The 27001-nt window shown below is 46.5% G+C and overlaps 1 protein-coding gene across 2 annotated transcripts in view; it reads left to right on the top strand.

The window, feature by feature from the left end:
- The window catches only part of LOC112261712 (lateral signaling target protein 2 homolog), a 67535-nt gene that overhangs the window by 26619 nt on the left and 13915 nt on the right, over positions 1–27001 (top strand). The window contains exons 2-10 of one of the 2 annotated variants that reach the window (XM_024437287.2): positions 12884–13024; positions 20428–20565; positions 20854–21056; positions 21155–21244; positions 21486–21575; positions 21666–21767; positions 21962–23395; positions 24793–24891; positions 25255–25418. In XM_024437287.2, coding sequence (XP_024293055.1) covers positions 12884–13024; positions 20428–20565; positions 20854–21056; positions 21155–21244; positions 21486–21575; positions 21666–21767; positions 21962–23395; positions 24793–24891; positions 25255–25418 — 2461 coding nt within the window. The remainder of the gene's footprint in view (positions 1–12883; positions 13025–20427; positions 20566–20853; positions 21057–21154; positions 21245–21485; positions 21576–21665; positions 21768–21961; positions 23396–24792; positions 24892–25254; positions 25419–27001) is intronic. The other variant, XM_024437288.2, reaches the window with a different exon arrangement.

Here is a 27001-nt window from a genome sequence, read left to right as displayed (position 1 = left end):
GTGGGTCTGGCGACGAGAGCATACAGGTCGCGGCAGCTTTCCAATCTTTAGGAATCTCGGACAATACGAAAGATGTTGATCAGACTGGCAATAGGGGTTGCAACAATGGCGGCGGATAATTTTAGAATGAGGGTCCAGATTGTCTAGCCCAGCTGATTTGTACGGGTCCAGATTTTGCAGCTCTTTCAGAATATCTGCTATCTGGATTTGGGTGAAGGAGAAGCTGGGGAGGCTTGGGCAAGAAGCTGCGTTGTGTGCGGAACTGTTGGCCGGGTTTAGGGTAGCCAGGAGGAAAAGGGAGAAGCTATTGTCGACCCAATTGTATTTTACTGTAAGCCTAAATATATCATACCAAATCTCAAAATATGGGAAGGGAGTGTTTCAGTATGACTGATCAGGGAAGTTTGATGAGAATGACCGTTCCAGATTCTACCCTCATAAGAAAGATGGCCCAGCATATCGCCCACTGTCAACTTCGGCCCATGATGCAACACTGTTGGAATGTTCCCTTTTTGAATGTGGAATGCCGCAGGAGTAGGCCATAGGGCTGCTGCTATCTCAATAGCTTCTTGTCTTCCTCTGAGTCTGGTGGGCCTTGCTTGTGTCCTCCAGAAACTCCCAGAGGAATGCCATCCCTCTGAGCTAGATTGTGCCCCTAAACGCCAGCCCTTGGCCTGGTACAGCTTCCTATCCAGCTGCTTGTATGTCCTACATGTCATCCTTCAGACATTCATTTGACTAACATGCAAAGGAAGGTAGCCCAGCAGTTTGGTGCTTCAGCGAACTCTGCTGACATTTTGTTGTCATGCCATTCTTGTTTGTATGACAACAGAACATGACAGAAGACTGATAGATGTGCAATTCCACAGTAACCGAATTGTGCCGAGACTAAAATGTTTAACTTTAAAATGTATGCCAAACAAAAACCATTGCTTTCAAAGTTTAACAAACTTAGAATACAAACCATACAACTCTGCACAAGGACTACTTTTATCCATTTACACTGAACATTTTACAAAAAAAAATAATTTTACTGGAAGAACTGTGCAGATGCAAAATCTCCTATTTATCTCCTTTATGTTTTCCAAAAACTCTTAAATATCTGTTCCGAATTAAGATTCAAAGATGTCTGCAGAAACAATGGGGGTGTGAGCTATGACATGACACCTTGACTTTAAAAAAAAATTATCTTTCGGTTATTGAGCTACAGTACGTGAAGTGGATTTACACCAGGTATCAAAATTGTGGTAATAGAATTACATCATGGGTCCCTGATCTGTACACACAGAAATGGAAATGCATAATTATGGATATGAATGTCATTCTCAGGTAAATAGGTGCTGAAAGTTTAAAAAAAAAAATTTAAAAAAATTAAAAAAAAATGCAATACCCACCTTTGCATATTTGGATATTTATTTTAAACAAGATTTGGTTGGTCTGGACCGGACCAAATCTCAACCAATCATAAACATCTGTTTTTAAAAAGTTTGGACATCAAAGAACATCACGAGGAGTACAATACACTTCATTATAGTGTGCTCAACTCTAGTAGGGCTGGGCGATATGGACAAAATATATCACAATTTAAAATATATCATGGTGTTTTTAGTTTTTGAATAATAAAAGTTGTACATTTGCTTTGAGTAGTGAGTGATCCTAGGGTGGCAACACATACATTATCAGCGATTTAAATTAATCTTTATTTTGTTGGTTTTTATACTGTTCAATTCAACTTCAACCAAAACAAATGTCAGCACTTTTGTCATTTCTGAATTTCCTGCACTCAATTGCAGTGGTGGAAAAAGTACCCAATTGTCATACTTGAGTAAAAGTAAAGATGCCTTTTTAATAGAAAATGACTTGAGTACAAGTCAATCAGTAAAATTCTACTTGAGTAAAAGTATTTTGTTTTAAAATATACTTAAGTATCAAAAAGTATCAATTATTTCAAATTCCTTATATTAAACAAACCAGATGGCACCAAATTGTTTTTATTTACAGATAGCCAGGGGCACACTCAAACATAATTTACAAACAAAGTGTTTGAGTCCTCCAGATCAGAGGCAGTAGATGACCAGGGATGTTCTCTTGACAAGTGTGTGAATCGGACCATTTTCCTGCCCTGCTAAGGTTTCAAAATGTAATGAGTACTTTTAGGTGTCAGGGAAATGTCTGAAGTAAAACGCACAGTATTTTCTTTGGGAATATAGTAAAGTAAAAGTTGTCAAAATAGCAAAGTAAAGATACCCAAAAAAAACTACATAAGTAGTACTTAAGTAAAAATACTTAAGTACTTTACACCACTGCTCAGTTGAGAGAATTTCCATACTGCCATGTAAGGCTGCACAATATGGGCAAATCTAGGATTTATTCTTAACCAAATATTGCAATTGCGATTTGACTTGTGAATTAGAGCAAAACTGTTGGAATAATGGAAATATATGGACTATTCTAATTTTATAGTTAGAATATAACAGTGGGCACTTTGAATACCGTTTTGTTTGAGATGACAATTAAAATGTCAGGGAGGAGTTATTGTGACATGGTAGGAACTAAAGTGCTGATAAGTGTTTCCTAGAGGACCTTATAAGTTTTGGCTACATTGCATGTTTTCTCCTAGCCACTTCATGTAGCTAACATATCCTTGCTTTGCATATTCCTCTTTGATTTAGATGACACTGTTGCACATACAACATGCTAATTTAAGTCTACACCATCACTGGTATTATCAGGCTGTATTAGCTAGCAACGTTTGCTCTTACTCAGTACATTTTATTAGCTAGCTAGCTATTAGCATTAGCGGCTAACGATTAGCGTCTTACAAGATTTAGGGCAACTAGCTAAGAAAAGACAAACTAGCTGTTTGCTGACATAAGAAACAAACTAATAGTGTCATTGTAGAACGCTAGTAGATTTATATTAAGAAGCAAAGTGAAAACAGCATTGTCATCAACATTGTTGCATGTGCTGCATTGACCATGCAGACTGAACGCAAGTATCTCGTTGAGGAACAACCAATGCGCTCCTTGAGTGACAGGGGGCGTGGCTAGGTCTGTGTGGAAAGTAGCACAGAGAGAGAGAGCGAAGAGAGATGATTCAAGTAGCGAAGTAAACTATACAAATTGACATTACACGTGGCGTATCACATTTAACAAACCAAACATTCAAATACAAGTATAGAAAGTAACAACCCAACCCGGTCCCTGCATCAATACCGGTATATCATAAAATACGGTATACTGCACAGCCCTAAACTCTCTAGTGTTCTCTATTGTAGTGTTAGGATACCATAATGTTTACTTCGATTCCAGGTTTAGTATCACAATACTCGATACCAAAATGATACCACGGCAAGAAAATAAGGCATAATAGCAAAAGTTACAGAATGGGTCTTTATCCAGACAAAGTCAGCTACTACTCTATAAATGGGCATCAATATCCATTTCGCCATAATTCTTTTACGTCAACATTTTTCAGAGATAGCCATGTATGCATTTAATGAATCAATTATGCAATCAATTTGACTTTTTTACTAATCTAACTACATAACAATGCCATTTATTTTGATAAACTGGGTTTTCGTTAGGAAAATGCTGTACTGGACATTTTCACTGGCAGCATTTTAATTTGAGAAATTGATCAGTCACATAAATTGGGTGCGTAACCTGATTCGGGCCTCCACCCACGGTGCTCAGAATGACAGAAATCACATTTAGATGATGGTTATTCATCTTAACAGAACATGCAACTCGAGGAAGAGCACTTTGAAGATGTTAGAATAACTGCCACGTTGACTTTTCCTCAGCCTAGAAGATGAGTAATGAACAGCCAAATCACTAGCCTATGCCAATCTAACATACAAATGCTTTGAATAACACATTCACTACATGGAACAACAGTCCCTTCAAAAAAAGTCTACAGAAAGTTTGTTCTGAAGTGTCTGTCCTATATGAGAGATTTTTAACCCTTTTATTTTTGGCACTAAACAGTCTTTTATATATACCATACTCCCATAAAATGTTTTTGGCTGGTACCGGGGGACTTTCAGACGAGAGGTTTGTGGGCGTCCTAGAACTAAACAGCCGATATGTTTGTGAGAATCTCTCCTTTCCACAAAGGGGTCATAGTAGTGTGTAGCCCAAACTGTTCAGACGCTACAGAAAGAAGTTGGCAGATCAGCTGTACCGACTTCAGACACTTGTGGGGGTCGTAGAGCAAAACGGACAACACCATTGTGTTCATGAGTCATCTTTCCGTAGAGGGAAGTAGTTGTAGGTTTTAGAGACGTATTAGGCCAAACCGTTCAGGTGATTTTGTGAGAACGATTTTCGGGATGTATTATGGTCTGATAAACACTGTTCCAGCTCTGTCACCTTTCACCGCAGAAGTGCGACGTAGGCGGATGCGGTTGATAGAGACGGATCCAATGCTAAAAAAAATAATCTTTAGCTTCATCTGCTAGATTTTTATGCTGACATCGACCTTAGGAGGTTTCAACCATTTTGAGATTTAAAAAGGCTCATATGCACAATTTAACCAGGCACTCTAGAAAGAGCTCTCCAAAGTGACTGCAGCAGGCCATTCAGTTTGACTTCTCAACTAAGTACATTTAGCTAGCTAGTTAACACTTTATTTTAGCCAGAAATTGCAAAGAAAAGACATTCTAGCTGTTTGCAGACAGTAAGATACACAAACTAATAGTGTATTGAACGCATGTGGATTTATATTAACAAGTAAAATGGAAAAAATATATGGCAAATAGAAACCGGATGGACATCTGAAATAATAAAGGAAAATATATATTTTTTTAAATGTGGACACCAAAAAATATATGGTGGATGCGAAATGACGCGGAGAATTACATTGATGGAAGCTACAATCTATATGCAATAGTAAAGCTGATCTACCCCCTTAACAATGCTGCTTTCCACTTTTTTTTTTATCACCAACATCTTGTTATCTGCAGCATTGACCATGCAGACTGCAAGTGGTTGCTCTCCTTGAGGGAAGGGACGGGGCTGGGTGTGTGTAGAGGGAGAGAGATGACTCAAGTAGCTAACGGAGTAAACTATAAAACTGACATTACACGTGGCGTAACACATTTAACAAACCAAACATTGAAATAGTGTCATACAAGATAAAGTAAAAACCCAAACCGGTCCGTGCGTCAATACCGGTACATAGGAAAATATGGTCGGTTTGACGTTATGGGGTATTGTGTGTAGATTGATTGAGGCACATTTTTTTCTTTAATCCATTTTAGAATAAGGCTGTAACGAAATGTGGAAAACGTCAAAGGGTCTGAATACTTTCCGTATGCACTGTATGCCTTTAATTTCTCCAATATAGACCTATCTTTCATTTCACAACAGATTTAACATGCACCTATGAACTTCACATCTTGGTGCTCATGGTTCCTTTTACATGGTAAATTCTGTCTTTCAATTCTACTCCAGTTTTTTGAGCATGAACAACCTATTGTTTCAGTCTGAATTTGTCATCCATGATACACCATCTTCTCAGCTTCCCTCCTGGCTCAGAGGTGGTGGTTTACAGCAGCAGGCACTTCTTTACCTGTGCTCAATGACAACGCTGAAGATGGGATGGCCTGTGGTGTGAAGACTGTGTTTTTATGCTTTAACTGTCTCTGACGGGGCTACTGTCATTCTTCGAAAACCACACAGGCCCTCTGTTTCCTCAGCTGCTTGTCTCTCTGCTCTAATGCTTTTCATTTAGTACCGCGAGCGTGCACACACTGACTGCCTTTTCTCCTCTCTATCAACCTCTGTCTGGAGCACTCACAATCTGCCATTTCCTCTCTATATATCAGCAATGTAACACCCATTTCTCTCATAGTACAGCCATTCCTCTCTCCTCCATTAATGTGTATGATGGATGTTCTGGTAGTTCGGTGCCTAATGGCTGGTTGAGATGTGTTGAGAGGCAGGACATTGATCCTTCCCAGTAGTAGAACAAACGGTTTTTTGCATTTTGTAAATCTTTAAATCCTTCGCTGCCTTTCTCCCAATCTTAGCAGCTGGGCCTGCAGCCTCTTCCCATCCTTCACAAGTTAGGGATTTATAGAGATGGAGCATGTACAGTCAGGTCTAAAATGATTAGCACCCTTGATAAAGATGAGCAAAGAAGACTGTGTAAAATAAATAATACAAATATTGAGTTATATTGTATTCCCCCCAAGAAAGAATATTGGTAAATTATTTTATACTAATATTTGCTCAGAGGAAGTGATTTTACAAAATCTCAAAAAGATAGGGGTCAAAATTGTTACCCCTGTGTAATACTCGAGCACCCTCCCCTTGCAAGGATAACGACACTGAGCCTTTTTCTAAAATGATTTGAGATTGGAGAACACGTTGGGAGGGATCTTAGACCATTCCTCCATACAGAATCCTTCCAGATCCTTGATTTCTTTCATCTGCACTTACGGACTGCCCTCTTCAATTCAAACCACAGGTTTTCAATGGGGTTCATGTCTGAAGACTGACATGGCCATTGCAAAATTTAGATTTTTGTGGTCAGTAAAAGAAATGTGGGGTGAGTTTTGATTTGTACATGGCGTTATTTTCTTCCTAGAAGATCCACTTACGGCCTCCTGGCAAAGGTAACCAGGTTTTTAGCTAAAATGTCCTGGTACTTGGTAAAGTTCATGATGCTGTTGTCTTTAAAGCTGCAATATGTAACTTTTTCAATGACCTGACTGAATTTACATGAAATGTGAGTTATAGATCTGTCATTCTCATTGAAAGTAAGTCTAAGATGCAGTAGACCTGTTCTATGTGCAAAGTTACTTTTTTTTTTGTGCCTTTTTTACTTTTGGTGTTGTATACCAGCTGCAAATACAATATATTTGGTTATGGATTATAGATAGATCACACACACAAAGTATGTGGACACTCCTTCAAATTGGCTTTTTCAGCTACACTCGTTGCTGACAGGTGTGTAAAATTTAGCGCACAGCCACGCAATCTCCATAGACAAACATTAACAGTTGAATGGCCTTACTGACGAGATCAGTGAGTTTCAACGTGGCACCGTCATAGGATGCCACCTTTCCAGCAAGTCAGTCAAATTTCTGCCCTGCTAGAGCTTCCCTGGTCAACTGGAATGAGATGTTCAGTTCGGCAGGGACTGGGAGACGAGTCAGGACCTCCGACTGGGGCAAAGGTTCACCTTCCAACAGGACAGCAACCCTAAGCACACAGCCAAGACAATGCAGGAGTGTCTTCGGGATAAGTCTCTGAATGTCCTTGAGTGGCCCAGCCAGAGCCCGGACTTGAACCCAATCGAACATCTCTGGAGAGACCTGAAAATAGCTGTGCAGCGACGCCCACATCCAACCTGACAGAGCTCGAGAGGATCTGCAGAGAAGAATGGGAGATTCTCCTCAAATACATGCGTGGTGAGAGAGAGTTTTCTATAGCTGTTTTTGAGTCTCGGTCCCAGCTTTGATGCACCTGTACTGACCTCCCCTTCTGGCAGGTATTTTGCCCCCGGCAATGCGTTTTTCAGACCGCACTACCCTCTGGAGAACCTTGCGGTTGAGGGCGGTGCAGTTGCTGTACCACGCGGTGATACAGCCCGACAGACAGGATGCTCTCGATTGTGCATCTGTAAAAGTTGTTTTGGTGTTTTAGGTGACAAGCCAATTTTGTTTCAGCCTCCTGAGCTTGAAGAGGTGCTACTGTCTGTGTGGATGGACCGTTTCAGTTTGTCCATGATGTATACGCTGAGGAACTTAAAGCTTGCCACCTTCTCCATTTCTGTCCCGTCGATGGGGGCGGGGTGCTCCCTCTGCTGTTTCCTGAAGTCCACGATCATCTCCTTTTGTTTTGTTGACTTTGAGAGGTTATGTTCCTGACACCACACTCCGAGGGCCCTCACCACCTCCCTGTAGGCCGTCTCGTAGTTGTTGGTAATCAAGCCTACCACTAGTGTCGTCTGCAAATTTGATGATTGAGTTGGGGGCGTGCATGGCCACGGAGTACAGGAGAGGGCTGAGAACGCACTCTTGTGTTGAGGATTAGAGGGGTGTAGATGTTGTTTCCTACCTTCACCACCTGGGGGCGGCCTGTCAAAGTCCAGGACCCAGTTGCACAGAGCGGGGTCGAGAGCGAGGGTCTTGAGTTTGGATGGTACTGTGGTAAATGCTGTAGTCAATGAACAGCATTCTTACATAGGTATTCCTTTTGACCAGATGGGATAGGGCAGTGTGATGGTGATTGTGTTGTCAGTAGACCTATTGTGGCGGTAAGGAAATTGGAGTGGATCTAGGGTGTCAGGTAAGGTGGAGCTGATATGATCCTTGACTAGTCTCGCAAAGCACTTCATGATGACAGAAGTGAGTGCTACTGGCCGATAGTCATTTAATTCAGTTACCTTTGCTTTCTTGGGAACAGGAACAATTGTGGCCATCTTGAAGAATGTGGGAACAGCAGACTGGGATGGGGATTGATTGAATATGTCCGTGAACAGAATAGCCAACTGGTCTGCGCATGCTCTGAGGACGCCATCTGGGCCTGTGAGGATTAACACGTTTAAATGTTTTACTCACGTTGGCCACGGAGAAGGAGAGCTCACAGACTTTGGTAGCAGGCTGTGTCAGTGATACTTTATTGTCCTCAAAGCGAGCAAAGAAGTTATTTAATTTGTCTGGCTTTTCTTTTTGTAATCCATGATTAGCTGTAGACCATGTCACATACGTCTCATGTTTGAGCCGTTGCGTTGAGACTCTACTCTGTCTCTACTGATACTTTGCTTGTTTGAGTGCCTTGTGGAGGGAATAACTACACTGTTTGTATTCGGTCATGTTTCCAGTAGCCTTGTCATGATTAAAATCGGTGGTTTGCGCTTTAAGTTTTGCACGAATGCTGCCATCAAACCACATTTTCTGGTTATGGAAATTATATGTGTGTGTGGGCACTATATTTTTAGAATGTTTTCTACATTTATTGAAGATTAAATACTGTACAATCAAATTTACATAAGTATTCACACCCCTGGGTCAATACATGTTAGAATCATGTTTGGCAGTGATTAGAGCTGTGAATCTTTGCACAATATTTTTTAAATTCAAGCTCTGTCAGGTTGTTTTTATCATTGCTAGACAGCTATTTTAAAGTCTTGCCATAGATGTTGAAGTATATTTAAGTCAAAACTGTAACTAGGCCACTCAGGAAAATTTGTCTTGGTAAGCAACTTCAGGGTATAATTTGGCCTTGGGTTTTAGGTTATTGTCCTGCTGAAAGGTGAATTAATTTCCCAGTGTCTGGTGGAAAGCAGACTGAACCGGATTCCTTTAGGATTTTGTCTGTGCATGGCTCCATTCTAAGTTTTAAAAAAAATATCCTGGAAAACTCCCCAGTTCTTAAAGATTACAAGCATACCCATTACACAATGCAGCCACCACTATGCTTGAAAATATGGAGGGTGGTAATCATTCATGGATTGTATTGGATTTGCCCCTAACACAATTTTTTGTTAATTTGAATATACAAAGTGTTAATTGCTTTGCCACATTTTTTGATTCCTCTGTTTTAATTCCCAATTAAAATTAAACACTCTGTCAATTCATAAGGATTTGTAAGACCCTTATTTTATAGGAATGGACAGAGTCCCGGTCTTTAAAGTCAAGTAACAGCCTTTATTCAAGAGAGTACTGAGTAAATACACATTTTACCACAGGTTATAAACTGAAAATGACGTCAGCGTTTTCTAAATGTTCCGTCTCTTCTTGACACTGGTAGAAAGGCCCTATAGCTCTCAAGCCTTCCCTCCTCGCCTAGAGCCAAGGTCAGTCAGTCGTAGATAAGCATTCTAGACAGTCTGGAGATAGTTCATTCATTTGTTCCAAGGAACAGACCGTCATTGTTCTAACTTTTGCCCACGTTCACACACACATTATTTTCAGTACTGGGATCAAGAATGAAAACTCATACATATGCAGTAACATTTAGTATTCTGATTAGTACATGTATAGTAACATAATAGTATTCGGATTAGTCAGTCCTGATTGAAATGTATACATAATTTGTCATCATTGATACAAATTCCCTTAACAACAGGATGCATGTTTTGGAATATTTCACATATTAGAGCCCAGTAAATTTCGATCCACCCCTAAGTGTGAAACATTTATTTCCCTTCCATATCAGAGATTTTCCTACTTAATATTCAACAATTGTGTGTGTGTGTGTGTGTGTGTGTGTGCTTTGTCAATACCTGATACCACTTTCAACATGGCTGTGTTTATTCAGTGGATAGAGGGCTATATGACATTATAGAGTAGGCCTATATGCTTCCTATATCACAACTGTAGGTTGACTGTTTTTCTTCATGCTGGTTTATTTTATTATTGAGAGAGGGAGTGCGAGAACAGTACATCAAGACTGACTTAAGGGAAACCGCATGTGGGGCTCAAGAAAATATAATTAAAAACATAGCCACAGTAATCTTCCCCTCAGTCTGTGTTGTCAGGTTCCCTTAAGCAGGAGGAGTAGTTGTAGTACTATTTATAATGGTCTGCTGGTGATGTTGCTGCATCAATCCTTTGTTGTTTTCATAACCATTAACATTTTATTACTCCACCTTTCCCAGAGATAGGTCCCCACCTGCTCCCTCTCCCTCTCTTCTCCCTCTCCCTCTCTTCTCCCTCTCGCTCTCTCTTCTCCCTCTCGTTCTCTCTTCTCCCTCTCGTTCTCTCTTCTCCCTCTCGTTCTCTCTCTCCCCCTCGTTCTCTCTCTCTCCCCCTCGTTCTCTCTTCTCCCTCTCTTCTCTCTTCTCCCTCTCGTTCTCTCTTCTCCCTCTCGTTCTCTCTTCTCCCTCTCGTTCTCTCTTCTCCCTCTCGTTCTCTCTTCTTCCTCTTCGTTCTCTCTTCTTCTCTCTCTCTCCCCCTCGTTCTCTCTCCCCCTCGTTCTCTCTCTCCCCTTCGTTCTCTCTCTCCCCCTCGTTCTCTCTCTCCCCCTCGTTCTCTCTCTCTCCCCCTCGTTCTCTCTCTTCGTTCTCTCTTCCCCCCTCGTTCTCTCTCGCTCCCCTCGTTCTCTCTTCTCCCCCTCGTTCTCTCTCTCTCCCTCGTTCTCTCTCGCTCCCCCTCGTTCTCTCTCGCTCCCCCTCGTTCTCTCTCTCCCCCTCGTTCTCTCTCTCCCCCTCGTTCTCTCTCTCCCCCTCTTCTCTCTCCCCCTCGTTCTCTCTTCTCCCCCTCGTTCTCTCTTCTCCCTCTCGTTCTCTCTTCTCCCCCTCGTTCTCTCTCCCCTCGTTCTCTCTTCTCCCCCTCGTTCTCTCTTCTCCCCCTCGTTCTCTCTTCTCCTCTCTCGTTCTCTCTTCTCCCCCTCGTTCTCTCTCTCCCCCTCTTCCTCTCCCCCTCGTTCTCTCTCTCGTCTCCCTCCCCCTCGTTCTCTCTTCCCCCTTCTCGTTCCCCCTCGTTCTCTCGCGCTCCCCCCTCGTTCTCTCTCCCCCTCGTTCTCCCTCCCCCTCGTTCTCTCTCTCCCCCTCGTTCTCTCGCTCCCCCTCGTTCTCTCTCCCCCTCGTTCTCTCTCGCTCGTTCTCTCTCCCCTCGTTCTCTCTCGCTCCCCCTCGTTCTCTCTCCCCCTCGTTCTCTCTCGTTCCCCCTCGTTCTCTCTCTTCCCCTCGTTCTCTCTCTTCCCTCTCTTCCCTCTCGTTCCCTCTCGTTCTCCCCTCTCTCGCTTCTCTCGCTCTCTCTCCCCTCTCGCTCTCTCTCTCTCTCGCTCCCCCTCTCTCGCTCTTCTCTCGCTCTCGCTCTCTCCGCTCTCGCGCGCTCTCTCTCTCGCTCTCTCTCGCTCTCCTCTCGTTCTCTCTCGCTCCCCTCTCGTTCTCTCTCTCGTGCGCTCTCTCTCTCGCTCTCTCTCGTGCGCTCTCCGCTCTCTCTCGTGCGCTCTCTCTCGTGCGCTCTCTCTCGTGCGCTCTCTCTCTCGTGCGCTCGCTCTCTCGTGCGCTCGCTCTCTCGTGCGCTCTCTCTCGTGCGCGCGCTCTCTCTCGCTCTCTCGTGCGCTCTCTCTCGCTCTCTCGTGCGCTCTCTCTCGCTCTCTCGTGCGCGCGCTCTCTCTCGCTCTCTCGTGCGCGCGCTCTCTCTCGCTCTCTCGTGCGCGCGCTCTCTCTCGCTCTCTCGTGCGCGCGCTCTCTCTCGTGCGCGCTCTCTCTCGCTCTCTCGTGCGCGCGCTCTCTCTCGTGCGCGCTCTCTCTCTCTCTCGTGCGCGCGCTCTCTCGTGCGCGCTCTCTCTCGCTCTCTCGTGCGCGCTCTCTCTCGCTCTCTCGTGCGCGCTCTCTCTCGCTCTCTCGTGCGCGCGCTCTCTCGTGCGCGCTCTCTCTCGCTCTCTCGTGCGCGCTCTCTCTCGCTCTCTCGTGCGCGCTCTCTCTCGCTCTCTCGTGCGCGCTCTCTCTCTCCAGCCCTATTGAATGGCGTGCATGTGCTTAGGAATGGAATGTTCTTGTATGCTGTGCTCTTCCCTACGGAACAGCACACGGTGTGAGATAATGACACAAATCCTTTACCAGGGCCAAGCTCTCTAATTACCCCTGCTCTTCTGGGGAGAGAACAGACCATATTAACCATCTATTAACGTTCCACCCTCTAGAACCCAGCCTGTTTTCACCGTCCTGGTGCTCATACACGTCATACATGTACACCTCTGTAATCCTGTTTTTATGGTATTATGTCTTTGTTGTCAATAAAGTCAAAGGCCCCACATGACGTATCATTGTAACTGGGATATAGAGGAGATGGGAGTGCCTTATTTAAAACCCTTTCCCCATGTGCAATGCCCTTTATGTCAATGTTCAGCTGATCTACTACGATTAAAAACCTCTATGTGAAGTGCTTTATTTAACCTCTCCGTCTCTGTCTGTACAGAGGACGGACCCTCAGCTCCTGGCCCAGTTCTACTATGCTGATGAGGAGCTCAACCAGGTGGCCACAGAACTGGACAGCCTAGATGGGAGGAAGGAGCCTCAGAGGTGTACGCTGCTGGTCAACCAGTTCAGATCCTGTCAGGTAAGAATCTATAGGGGCTGACACTAGTTCATTTCAGTACCCTCGGAATACTGCCACAATTCTGTAGCTGGTCTCTTATCGTTTCATTTCACCATGCTTCTAATTTCTTTTAGACTTCCAGCTCCATAAATTTGTAAAAATCCATCAGACATGTAATTTGCGAGTTAATGCTGTAAGCCAGTTTGGCAGAGAGCGCTTGAAGAGTCCACCATGCCAATTAAAGTGAGGTATTGAAGTTTGACCTCAAATGTTTAAAACTATGACGACAAACTCTACAACAGGGGAGTTTGAACTGCAAAAAGCCTGAGATTAGTTGACTGATATGGTAGGGGTTGTGCGATTTATCCCAGTAAGCATTGATTGGACGGGCTGTTAAATCATGCCGGTTCACAGTGGTAAGGAGAGATAAGGAGTCCCTCTGAGTGCAAGCAGTTGACTCAATCAGGTTTTGTTGCTGTTTTGAAAGCCTTTATCAGGTTATCTAGGTCAGGAATGAAGACTTGGATGAGTGACTCTGGAAAGATCAATGAAGTGGAGGTATTAGAGATTGGATCTTGAAGTCTCTACTTCTCTACATAGATATCATGACACCTGGATTGGTGTTTTCAGGCACTATGGGGTCAGAGTAAAGGATTGACTGTCAGGTTGTTTTGAATGACTTATGTCAGTGTTATGTAGATCCACTATAGGATATTAGTCTGCTTGACGGGAGATTGCGCTTTTTCTCCTCGGGGATGTATTTGTCTCTGTTTGAGACCTGTCACATGACCGATGGAAGACTGTTGTGTCCACTTGGAGTTGGGGAGGGCTTCTAAACTGGTCTTTCTTCAGGTGTGTGGGGTCTGGACTTTGTGAGTGATGGCTGCCATGCTGCTGCCTGCTAGGTTGGTGTTCAGGGGGGGCAGACAGAGAGGAGGTCGTTAGCAGGCCCACCAATGTGCCTGAGCCTCGTGCACCCAGGGCCCAGAGGGGGATGTTCCTAATAAGGTCACTGCTTGATCCCCAACTGCTTTCCCCCTCTTATTTTTTCCTCCTCTCTCCATCCTCCCACCCACCCACTCTCTCTCTCTCCATTCCACACTCTTATTGTCCCTTCTCCCGCCATCTCTCTCTCTCCATTCCACACTCTCATTGTCCCTTCTCCCGCCATCTCTCTCTCTCCATTCCACACTCTCATTGTCCCTTCTCCCGCCATCTCTCTCTCTCTCCATTCCACACTCTCATTGTCCCTTCTCCTGCCATCTCCCGTACCTTCTCCCGCCATCTCTCTCTCTCTCTCCATTCCACACTCTCATTGTCCCTTCTCCCGCCATCTCTCTCTCTCTCCATTCCACACTCTCATTGTCCCTTCTCCCGCCATCTCTCTCTCTCTCTCCATTCCACACTCTCATTGTCCCTTCTCCCGCCATCTCTCTCTCTCCATTCCATGCTCTCATTGTCCATCTCTCTTCCATTCCATGCTCTCATTGTCCCTTCTCCTGCCATCTCTCTCTCCATTCCACACTCTCATTGTCCCTTCTCCCGCCATCTCTCTCTCTCTCCATTCCACGCTCTCATTGTCCCTTCTCCTGCCATCTCTCTCTCTCTCCATTCCATGCTCTCATTGTCCCTTCTCCCGCCATCTCTCTCTCTCTCATTCCACGCTCTCATTGTCCTTCTCCCGCCATCTCCTCCATTCCACGCTCTCATTGTCCCTTCTCCTCCATTCCATTCCACGCTCTCATTGTCCCTTCTCCTGCCATCTCTCCATTCCACGCTCTCATTGTCCCTTCTCCTCCATCTCTCCATTCCACGCTCTCATTGTCCCTTCTCCTGCCATCTCTCTCCATTCCACGCTCTCATTGTCCCTTCTCCTGCCATCTCTCTCCATTCCACGCTCTCATTGTCCCTTCTCCTGCCATCTCTCTCTCTCTCCATTCCACGCTCTCATTGTCCCTTCTCCTGCCATCTCTCTCCATTCCACACTCTCATTGTCCCTTCTCCCGCCATCTCTCTCTCTCCATTCCACGCTCTCATTGTCCCTTCTCCCGCCATCTCTCTCCATTCCACGCTCTCATTGTCCCTTCTCCTGCCATCTCTCTCTCATTCCACGCTCTCATTGTCCCTTCTCCTGCCATCTCTCTCTCTCTCATTCCACGCTCTCATTGTCCCTTCTCCTGCCATCTCTCTCTCCATTCCACGCTCTCATTGTCCTTCTCATGCCATCTCTCTCCATTCCACGCTCTCATTGTCCCTTCTCATGCCATCTCTCTCCATTCCACGCTCTCATTGTCCCTTCTCATGCCATCTCATCTCTCTCTCCATTCCACGCTCTCATTGTCCCTTCTCATGCCATCTCTCTCTCTCCATTCCACGCTCTCATTGTCCCTTCTCCCATCTCTCTCCATTCCACGCCATCTCTCATGCCATCTCTCTCCATTCCACGCTCTCATTGTCCCTTCTCCCGCCATCTCTCTCTCTCTCTCTCTCTCTCTCTCCATTCCACGCTCTCATTGTCCCTTCTCCCGCCATCTCTCTCTCTTCCACGCTCTCATTCCCTTCTCCTGCCATCTCTCTCCATTCCACGCTCTCATTGTCCCTTCTCCCGCCATCTCTCTCTCCATTCCACGCTCTCATTGTCCCTTCTCCTGCCATCTCTCTCCATTCCACGCTCTCATTGTCCCTTCTCCTGCCATCTCTCTCTCTCTCATTCCACACTCTCATTGTCCCTTCTCCTGCCATCTCTCTCTCTCTCCATTCCACGCTCTCATTGTCCCTTCTCCTGCCATCTCTCTCTCTCTCCATTCCACGCTCTCATTGTCCTTCTCCTGCCATCTCTCTCTCATTCCACGCTCTCATTGTCCCTTCTCCCGCCATCTCTCTCTCCATTCCACGCTCTCATTGTCCCTTCTCCTGCCATCTCTCTCTCTCCATTCCACGCTCTCATTGTCCCTTCTCCTGCCATCTCTCTCCATTCCACGCTCTCATTGTCCCTTCTCCCGCCATCTCTCTCTCTCCATTCCACGCTCTCATTGTCCCATCTCCTGCCATCTCTCTCTCTCTCCATTCCACACTCTCATTGTCCCTTCTCCCGCCATCTCTCTCTCTCTCCATTCCACACTCATTGTCCCATCTCCTGCTCTCATTGTCCCTTCTCCTGCCATCTCTCTCCATTCCACGCTCCATTGTCCACTCTCCATTCCACGCTCTCATTGTCCCATCTCCTGCCATCTCTCTCTCTCTCCATTCCACACTCTCATTGTCCCTTCTCCTGCCATCTCTCTCTCTCCATTCCACACTCTCATTGTCCCTCTCCCGCCATCTCTCTCTCTCCCATTCCACACTCTCATTGTCCCTTCTCCTGCCATCTCTCTCTCTCCATTCCACACTCTCATTGTCCCTTCTCCCGCCATCTCTCTCTCTCTCCATCTCCCCTTCTCCCGCCATCTCTCTCTCTCATTCCACACTCTCATTGTCCCTTCTCCTGCCATCTCTCTCTCTCTCATTCCACACTCTCATTGTCCCTTCTCCCGCCATCTCTCTCTCTCTCCATTCCACACTCTCATTGTCCCTTCTCCTGCCATCTCTCTCTCTCTCCATTCCACACTCTCATTGTCCCTTCTCCCCATCTCTCTCTCTCTCTCCATTCCACGCTCTCATTGTCCCATCTCCTGCCATCTCTCTCTCTCTCCATTCCACACTCTCATTGTCCCTTCTCCTGCCATCTCTCTCTCTCCCATTCCACGCTCTCATTGTCCCTTCTCCTGCCATCTCTCTCTCCATTCCACACTCTCATTGTCCCTTCTCCTGCCATCTCTCTCCATTCCACGCTCTCATTGTCCCTTCTCCCGCCATCTCTCTCTCTCTCATTCCACGCTCTCATTGTCCCATCTCCTGCCATCTCTCTCTCTCTCCATTCCACACTCTCATTGTCCCTTCTCCCGCCATCTCTCTCTCTCTCCATTCCACACTCTCATCTGTCCCTCTCTCCCACACCATCTCTTGTCCCATCTCCTGCCATCTCTCCATTCCACACTCTCATTGTCCCTTCTCCTGCCATCTCTCTCTCTCTCCATTCCACACTCTCATTGTCCCTTCTCCTGCCATCTCTCTCTCTCTCCATTCCACGCTCTCATTGTCCCTTCTCCTGCCATCTCTCTCTCTCTCCATTCCACGCTCTCATTGTCCCTTCTCCTGCCATCTCTCTCTCTCTCCATTCCACGCTCTCATTGTCCCTTCTCATGCTCTCTCTCTCTCCATTCCACGCTCTCATTGTCCCTTCTCCCGCCATCTCTCTCTCTCTCCATTCCACGCTCTCATTGTCCCTTCTCCCGCCATCTCTCTCTCTCTCCATTCCACGCTCTCATTCCACGCTCTCATTGTCCCTTCTCTCCTGCCATCTCTCTCTCTCCATTCCACGCTCTCATTGTCCCTTCTCCTGCCATCTCTCTCTCTCTCCATTCCACGCTCTCATTGTCCCTTCTCATGCCATCTCTCTCCATTCCACGCTCTCATTGTCCCTTCTCCCGCCATCTCTCTCTCATCTCTCTCTCTCTCTCTCCATTCCACGCTCTCATTGTCCCTTCTCCCGCCATCTCTCTCTCCATTCCACGCTCTCATTGTCCCTTCTCCTGCCATCTCTCTCCATTCCACGCTCTCATTGTCCCTTCTCCCGCCATCTCTCTCTCCATTCCACACTCTCATTGTCCCTTCTCCTGCCATCTCTCTCTCCATTCCACGCTCTCATTGTCCCTTCTCCCGCCATCTCTCTCTCTCCATTCCACACTCTCATTGTCCCTTCTCCTGCCATCTCTCTCTCTCTCCATTCCACACTCTCATTGTCCCTTCTCCTGCCATCTCATTCCACGCTCTCATTGTCCCTTCTCCTGCCATCTCTCTCTCTCCATTCCACGCTCTCATTGTCCCTTCTCCCGCCATCTCTCTCTCTCCATTCCACACTCTCATTGTCCCTTCTCCTGCCATCTGTCCTCTCTCCATTCCACGCTCTCATTGTCCCTTCTCCTGCCATCTCTCTCTCTCCATTCCACACTCTCATTGTCCCTTCTCCTGCCATCTCTCTCTCTCTCTCATTCCACACTCTCATTGTCCCTTCTCCTGCCATCTCTCTCTCTCCATTCCACGCTCTCATTGTCCCTTCTCCTGCCATCTCTCTCTCTCCATTCCACGCTCTCATTGTCCCTTCTCCTGCCATCTCTCTCTCTCTCTCTTCCATTCCACACTCTCATTGTCCCTTCTCCTGCCATCTCTCTCTCTCCATTCCACGCTCTCATTGTCCCTTCTCCTGCCATCTCTCTCCATTCCACGCTCTCATTGTCCCTTCTCCCGCCATCTCTCTCTCTCCATTCCACGCTCTCATTGTCCCATCTCCTGCCATCTGTCCCTTCCACGCTCTCATTGTCCCTTCTCCCGCCATCTCTCTCTCTCCATTCCACACTCTCATTGTCCCTTCTCCTGCCATCTCTCTCTCTCTCATTCCACACTCTCATTGTCCCTTCTCCTGCCATCTCTCTCTCTCTCCATTCCACACTCTCATTGTCCCTTCTCCTGCCATCTCTCTCTCTCTCATTCCACACTCTCATTGTCCCTTCTCCTGCCATCTCTCTCTCTCCATTCCACGCTCTCATTGTCCCTTCTCCTGCCATCTCTCTCTCTCCATTCCACACTCTCATTGTCCCTTCTCCTGCCATCTCTCTCTCCATTCCACACTCTCATTGTCCCTTCTCCTGCCATCTCTCTCTCTCTCATTCCACGCTCTCATTGTCCCTTCTCCTGCCATCTCTCTCTCTCTCCATTCCACACTCTCATTGTCCCTTCTCCTGCCATCTCTCTCTCTCCATTCCACACTCTCATTGTCCCTTCTCCCGCCATCTCTCTCTCTCTCCATTCCACACTCTCATTGTCCCTTCTCCTGCCATCTCTCTCCATTCCACACTCTCATTGTCCCTTCTCCTGCCATCTCTCTCTCTCTCCATTCCACACTCTCATTGTCCCTTCTCCTGCCATCTCTCTCTCTCTCCATTCCACACTCTCATTGTCCCTTCTCCCGCCATCTCTCTCTCTCTCCATTCCACACTCTCATTGTCCCTTCTCCTGCCATCTCTCTCTCTCTCCATTCCACGCTCTCATTGTCCCTTCTCCTGCCATCTCTCTCTCTCTGCTGAGTTTTTGTATTCGCGTCATGTTGTGCTTCATAAACCCAAAGGCTTTTAGCTGGACTGCAGGACGTTTTCAGCGACTGAGAATCATCAATCCTGGTTTGGCTCGTTCCATATTTCCCCCTGAAAGACAATAAGTGCTTCAGGGACGCAACACAGCCTCTTATTCTCTCAGCTAGTGTTTTGCTTCCACACTAATATTTCTGTGAAACAACATGCGGTTTAACGCGTAGTGTCTGTGATACTTGTCAGGTAGGCTTTTAACTCCCATAGTTATAAAAGTATTTTGATGTAGGTTACCTCGTTGAGACAAGGAACTTTAATAATACCACCTATACATGAGACCCCCCGAATGGAAGCCAAGTGGTCTGACGGTGGAGAGTTGTCCTCTCGACCCCTAACGTTTCTGTTAGGAGCTCTTCATGATGGCCGTGGGCCTCAGAGGTGCCAAGCTGCACAAGTTATGTTGACATAGTTGCTCTTACAGCATGGACTGCACCAGTGGAAGAGATTGCTCGTTCTTCTTTTCTCTTTTCCTGGCAAAGCATCAACTTAGAGGGTAGGCGTGTAGAGTGAGCAAGCTCTCCATCTATCTTCTGCTAGTGTAGTAATCATCTCAACATCGTCATGTTGTGCGATGAGAGGCTGATGGTGTTCAAGATTAGGCCAAACTGTAGTGTAGCACACAGGATAATGGCCAGATGAGCATTGGGCTGGTGGGGGCACTGGGAACCGGCCACGGCGTAGGTAGTACAGCACTGCAATAAAGTCGGTAGTTAAGCTTTTTAATCTTGCTCCTCGGGGCTAGCAGCAGCGACGTAGTGCTGTTCCTGGAGAGAGAGGGAGGGAGAGAAAAGGCTCATTGTTCGAACTGTTGTACATGCCAGCGGCACAAGCTCTTGATTAGCTCTCACTGTGCGTGACAGTTTGTCTGCACCGCTGGAATTATGGGATTTAGTTGAGGGCTGATTGAGGGCTCTAATGGGACCATTCTGTGCATTGGCCTGTTTAATTGTTTTCAGCCTGTTCCCTGTTCAGAGTTCTCCAGACAGTTTGTCTGGTAGTTTGTGAAACATCATGATCAAATCTTCCGCGTTTTGTTTGCGGTCGCTCGTCACCAACAGAATTTGTCTTATTGACGCCCCTTTTCATTCAGTACATTTTATCTTGACACCCTGTTTTTTGTTCAGTACGTTTATTCACTCATTTATTCAATCTCTATCCCTGTCACTCTCCCTGTGTCTGCAGGACAATGTGTTGAACGTTATCAACCAGATCATGGATGAATGTATCCCTGGCGACAGAGCCAACAGAGACTTCTGTGTCAAGTTCCCAGAGGAGATTCGCCATGACAACCTGGCTGGACAGCTGTGGTTTGGGGCTGAGGTACTGTACTGTATCCCCTCCAGTATCATGTCACATCACATTAACAATACGTACTCTGCATGAATGTTAGTCTGCTTGACACTATAGGCATTCATCATTTACAGTCATGTTTCCTATCTGTTTTCACAATGTAATGGTCAGCTGGATCATTGTATAACTCATTATTCCTTGTTAGCCACTTGTGCATAGACAAGTTTGTCTTGAAGAAAAATATACAATATTTGAATTAAATTAACACGAGTTAAATAACACGTCATTCCCTTCTCTCTCTCTCATCTTTACGTGTAGTGTCTGGCTGCAGGCTCCATCATCATGAACAGGGAGATAGAGAGCATGGCCATGAGGCCTCTCGCCAAGGACCTGACCCATAGTCTGGAGGAGGTCCGTAACATCACGCGAGACCAGGCCCTCCGAGACCTCAACTTCTACACAGACCGCATGAGGGACACGCTGCGCCACTTCGACAGCCTCTTTGCTGAGTTTGAGCTCAGGTAGCTACAGGACATCAGCATCTTACACTATTGGACATCATCAACATATTTGACTATGCATTTTAATGTATTTTTATATGATTCCCTCTGTCTGTCAGCTATGTATCAGCCATGGTGCCTGTGAAGTCTCCCAAAGAATACTATGTTCAGCAGGATGTGATTGTGCTCTTCTGTGAGACTGTGGAGAGGTGAGTTGTATGAGGTGGGGAGGAGAAAGAGACAAACCATGTCACGGGGAATAGCAATGGGACAGTGTGAAGGCTAGGTTTGAGTTTTTAGGTTTGTAACGTTAGTTGGTACTCCGATGACAGTCGAGTGGTTTAGCGAGTTTCAGACACGGTACTCGATGCATGCAGGGTTTATAAAAAATGTCAAGTGGTTGTCCAATATTATTTCACAGCCTCACGTCTTTGTTGTGTTTTGTCTTAGGGCGCTCAAGCTGGGCTATCTCAGCCAAGACATGATCGATGACTATGAACCCGCTCTGATGTTTACAATCCCCAGACTAGCCATTGTGTGGTAAGTGTTGTTTTCTCTGTCTCCTCTTGTTCGTCTTCTAGAAGTCTCTGATACTAATAACATGTTGTAATCCCCCGGTCTCTCCCTCAGTGGTCTGGTGGTGTACGGTGAAGGTCCACTCAACCTGGATAGGAAACCAGGGGACATGTCTGAGCTCTTCCGGCCCTTCCGTACTTTACTGAAGAAGATCAGGTACTGTTAAGAGGATGCACGTATAGATTGTCCTCTGTATTTAATCATAGGTAGAAAATAGCTCTGAACCATCTTGTGAACATAATTCGACTTTGCCGAACAGTCTAAAAATCATGGGCCAGTATCATCCTCATTGCGTGATTATTTTAGGCTGGGCGTTTAAGTATCTTATTAAGGTTGTGTTATTCCCATAGAGACCTGCTCCAGACCCTGTCAGAGGAGGAGTTGTTGACACTGGAGCGGAGCCTCTGTATCTCTCAGGACGGGTTCCCCCTAGTCCCCGAGCTTCCCCCTACCCCAGACCCCCTCTCATCCAGCAGCCCCACCGGTGACATCCCGGAGGAACCGACTGAGAGCGAGCAACAGGAGGTGCTGTCTCTTTGCATCTCCCACATCCAGGATGAGGAGGACAGGCAGTGGGAGGAGGTGGAGAGGGGGGGAGAGGAGGAGCGGGGTGGTCTGTGTGAGGAGGCGGAGGAGGCGGACCAGGCCTGCTCCATGCAATATGATGAGGAGGAGATTGAACAGCTCAACATGATGGTGCACCGCGTGGGGGACGAGATGTTCACGCTGCTGTCCCCTCCCAGCCAGGGCCAGTCCCCAGCCCACCGCCCCAACAGAGGGGGCTCTATCGGTGGCTCTAGCACCGAGGCCTCCCCCATCCGGATGCTGGTGGGCCAGGGCAGGACAGGTCTCTACCACGAGGAGGAGGACAGAGTCTTCTTCATGGAGGACCTGGATGCAGGAGGGGACCTTGTGACCAGCAGTCGTCTAACCTCGCCTTCTAACCTCGCCCCTCAGCCCTCTTCTCCTCAGCCCAGCAGGTCTGGCCCCCTTACCGACTCATCCAGGAATGGATGGCCCACTGAAGCCCAGTCAGATCTGTCCCAGCAGCCCCACAGCCATCCCTCACAGTGCCCCAGCACCAAGCGACCTGGTCCCAGCCCTGGCCGGGAGCCCCTGCCCTACACTAACGGCTGGGAGGTGGGCCTGGAGGGGGCGGAAACTGCTGAGGTCATAGCACACCGCATGGGAGGGATGAAGCTATCGGCCACCGTCATTTTCAACCCCCACTCCCCCAGCCTGACTGAGATGGCTGTGGACAAGCTGCTCTTGCCCCGACCCCTCTCCTCCTCAGAGACAGAGCCATGCGCCCCCCTGGTGGCCAGAAACTGCCTGCTCAACTCCTGTGTCTGCTGCGGCAGCTGTGAGGTCGGCCATGATGACACCCTCACCATGGACACCACAGGGCTGGGAATGGGCCTGGGATTGGACCAACACTGCAAGCCCCACAGCTCTGTCATCCAGTCCTCTGCCTGCCGCCTAGCTTCCTCAGGACACGACCTACATGGGAAAGGGGACTCTCCCCCCTCTCGCTGCTCCTCAGAGCCAGCTCCAGGGGTGGAGGAAGGGGACCAGCACTGTGACAAGTGCCTGGTGGTGGTGGCCCCAGCGCCTCAGCAGTGCCTGGGCCAGAACAGGAGCCCCATTGGGGTAAGGGGAACCCCAGAACCTTGTTCCCACCAGTGCAGGACAGTGAGGAGGCCTCAGGCCAGCGGGGGAAGGGACAGGACGGGGACCAGAGAGGCAGACAGTGAGTCCAAGGAAGAGATCAAGAAGAACACTAGGTATGAATATACAGAGCATTTGGAAAATATTCAGACCCCTTGACTTTTTCCACATTTTGTTACGTTACAGCTTTATTTTAAAATTGATTAAATTGTTTTTTCCCCCCCTCAATCTATACACAATACCCCATAATGACAAAGAAAAAACAGGTTTTTAGACTTAAATATCACATTTGCACCTTTGGCAGCGATTACAGCCTCAAATCTTCATGGGTAAAATGCTACCATCTTGGCACACCTGTATTTGGGGAGTTTCTACCATTCTTCTCTGCAGATCCTCTCAAGCTGTCAGGTTGGATGGGGAGCATCGCAGCACAGCTATTTTCAGGTCTCTCCAGAGATGTTAGATTCCAGGCTCTGGCTGGGCCACTCAAGGACATTCGGAGACTTGTCCTGAAGCCACTCGTGCTTTGTCTTGGCTGTGTGCTTAAGGTCATTGTCCTGTTGGAAGGTGAACCTTAGCCCCAGCCTGAGGTCCTGAGCGCTCTTGAGCAGGTTTTCATCAAGTATCTCTCCTGTACTTTGCTCTGTTAATCTTTTCCTCAATCCCGACTAGTCTCCCAGTCTCTGCCACTGAAAAACCCACAGCATGATGCTGCCACCGATGTTTCACCGTAGGGACTGTGCCAGGTTTCCTCCAGACATGACATTTGGCATTCAGGCCAAAGAGTTTAATCTTGGTTTCATCAGACCAGAGAATCTTGTTTCTCATTAGTGTGCAAAGCTGTCATCAAGGCAAAGGGTGGCGACTTTGAAATATCTAAAATATATTTTGATTTGTTTAACACTTTTTTGGTTACTACATGATTCCATATGTGTTATTTCATTGTTTTGTCTTCACTGTTATTCTACAATGTAGAAAACAGTACAAAGAAAGAAACTTTGACTGGAATTGTATGTGAAGAAGCTATTTATTTGTAAACATTTTGCAAATGTATTAAATCTGTTTTTGCTTTGTCATTATGGTGTATTATGTGTAGATTGATAAGGGGGGGGGGGACAATTGAATCGATTTTAGAATAAGGCTGTAACATAACAAAATGTGGACAAAGTCAAGGGGTCTGAATCCTTTCAGAATGCACTGTGCTATATATGTGGTGTTTGGGTGATGTGTTATTAGGGCTCCGTTTCATAGCAGGTAGGCCTCAACAACAGTCATTTACCATTTACCTTAGTCATTTATCTCTTTTGAAATCAAACTTCCTTCACGTCTGGTCTCTGGCTAATTTAGTCCACATCTTGTCATCGAGTTTTATGTTCTGTTTGCTATTTGCACTTTGCTTTATGCTACTCTTGTAGCGTAAACATTCACAGATCCTATTTTATATTGCCCATCTGTTATCAGTTTATTTTTTATTTAATTATTTAGCTTTTCCTCTTTTTTTTGTTATTCCCAGTTTTTTTCAGGACTCTCCTCTCAGCTCAGTCTCCAGTAGTGACTGTGAGAGTGTGTCTGTCACCACATGTAGTCTGTCCAGCAGTGCTTACACAGCCAGGTAACCGCTGACCCATTTGTGAGCAGCTGTATCTGTAGTGTGTGTGTGTGTGTGTGTGTGTGTGTGTGTTTCTGTTTCATACATCCCTATGTTACAGCTTATGGTCATATAAACCTTTCCCATCAACATCTCTATTTCACCCATTACTCACTTTTAGATTGAAATCAAACACAACCCCTATTGTACAATGCATATTCATTACAGTACACAATATGCTGGTGAGCAGTGTTGTGTGTTGATAAGAATTACAATGAATGCGACTGTCCCGCCCCTGCCCTTCTCTCCATTCTGTCTCCATCTCCCTTCACTGCATCTCTCTCTCTCTGTGTGTGTGTGCATGTGCGCTCCCCCTGCCTGCTCCAGCCCTGTCAGCAGTCTGACCACGAGCTCGGGGACGTCAGAGGATCTGGACCATCATGAAATCCAGCTGGCCCTGCAGGCTGCTAAGATGGCCGCCAGGAACAAGATCCGCTCGCGCTTCCACAGCAGCAGTGACCTCATCCACCGCCTCTTCGTCTGCATATCGGGTATGTCTCTCAATCAATCAATCAAATGTATTTATAGAGCCCTTTTTACAACAGCAGTTGTCACAAAGTGCTTGTACAGTAACCGAGCCTAAAACCCCAGAGTGACTAATGTAGTGGCACGGTGGCTCGGAAAAACTCCCTACAAAGTCAAGAATCTAGGAAACAACCAAGATGGTAACCAGGCTTGCTCTTCTGGCTGTGCCCGGTGGAGATTATAAGAGTACGTGACCGGTAAGGCCAGGTCGTTCTTCAAGATGTTCATAGAAGACAGGCAGGGTCAATTAATAATCAGTGGTTGTACAGAGTGCAAGAGGTCAGCACCTCGGGAGTTAATTTCAGCTGAGCATTTAGAGGTCGAGACAGTGTTGGGGGGTTGGGGGGGGCAGGACGACCAGGTAACTGGGGACAGGACAGGCAGGAGTCATCAGGCCAGGTAGTCCTGAGGCATGGTCCTAGGCCTCAGGTTCTCCGGGAGGGGGAGATGGGAGAATTAGAGCAAACATATCTAAGAACCCACAGGACCCCAGATAAGACAGGAGAATTACACCATATATAACAGACTGACTCTAGTCCCCCGGCACAGACTATTGCAGCATAGATACAGGAGACAGACCTGGTGGGTCGGGGACATTGTGGCCCTGTCCAAAGTTACCCCCGGACAAGGGTAACCCCAACCCACTTTGGCAAAGCACAGCCCCCACACCACTAGGGATATCACCAGGCCACTAACTTATTACCCTGAGACAAGGCCCAGTATAGCCCACAAAGATCTCCCCACCGCACAAGCCCGAGGACAGGAAGGATGGAAGAGCATGAGCAAGCCAGTGACTCGGCCCCGTAATGGGGTCAGAGGCAGAGAATCCCAGTGGAGTTAAGGGATCTGGCAAGGCAGCGACAGCAAGGGTGGTTCGTCACTCCAGTGCCTTGCCATTCGCCTTCACGCTCCTGGGCCAGACTACCCTCAATCATAGGACATACTGAAGAGATGAGTCTTCAGTAACGACTTTGAGGTTGAGACCAGCTGTTTGCTTAGAAGGAGCCTTGCGTCTTGTGACTAGTGTAGGTATGTAAGGCAGAACCAAATCGGCAGAAGCCAGTGTAGGGAGGCTAGCACTGGGGTAATATGATATTTTTGGGGTTTCTAGACAAGATTCTAGCAGCCGTATTTAGAGTAGAGGTTATGATTTTTCAGTACCGATACCGATTATTGGAGGACCAAAAAAAGCCGATAAACTATTTAAAAAATATATATATAAAAAAAATATATATATATATATTTTATTTTAATTTTTACATTTATTATTAATATTTTTTTTTTGTGATAATGACAATTACAACAATATTGAAAGAACACTTATTTTAACTTAATATAATACATCAATCAAATCAATTTAGCCTCAAATAAATAATGAAACAAGTTCAATTTGGTTTAAATAATGCAAAACAAAGTGTTGGAGAAGAAAGTAAAAGTGCAATATGTGCCATGTAAAAACAAAAACATTTAAGTTCCTTGCTCAGAACATGCAGAACATGAGAATATATGAAAGCTGGTTCCTTTCAACATGAGTCTTCAATATTCCCAG

Source organism: Oncorhynchus tshawytscha, linkage group LG11, assembly GCF_018296145.1.
Source record: "Oncorhynchus tshawytscha isolate Ot180627B linkage group LG11, Otsh_v2.0, whole genome shotgun sequence".
In the NCBI taxonomy this organism is placed as follows: domain Eukaryota; kingdom Metazoa; phylum Chordata; class Actinopteri; order Salmoniformes; family Salmonidae; genus Oncorhynchus; species Oncorhynchus tshawytscha.
The sequence above is the reverse complement of the archived record's forward strand: the minus strand, read 5'-3'. Positions and strand labels throughout refer to the sequence as shown.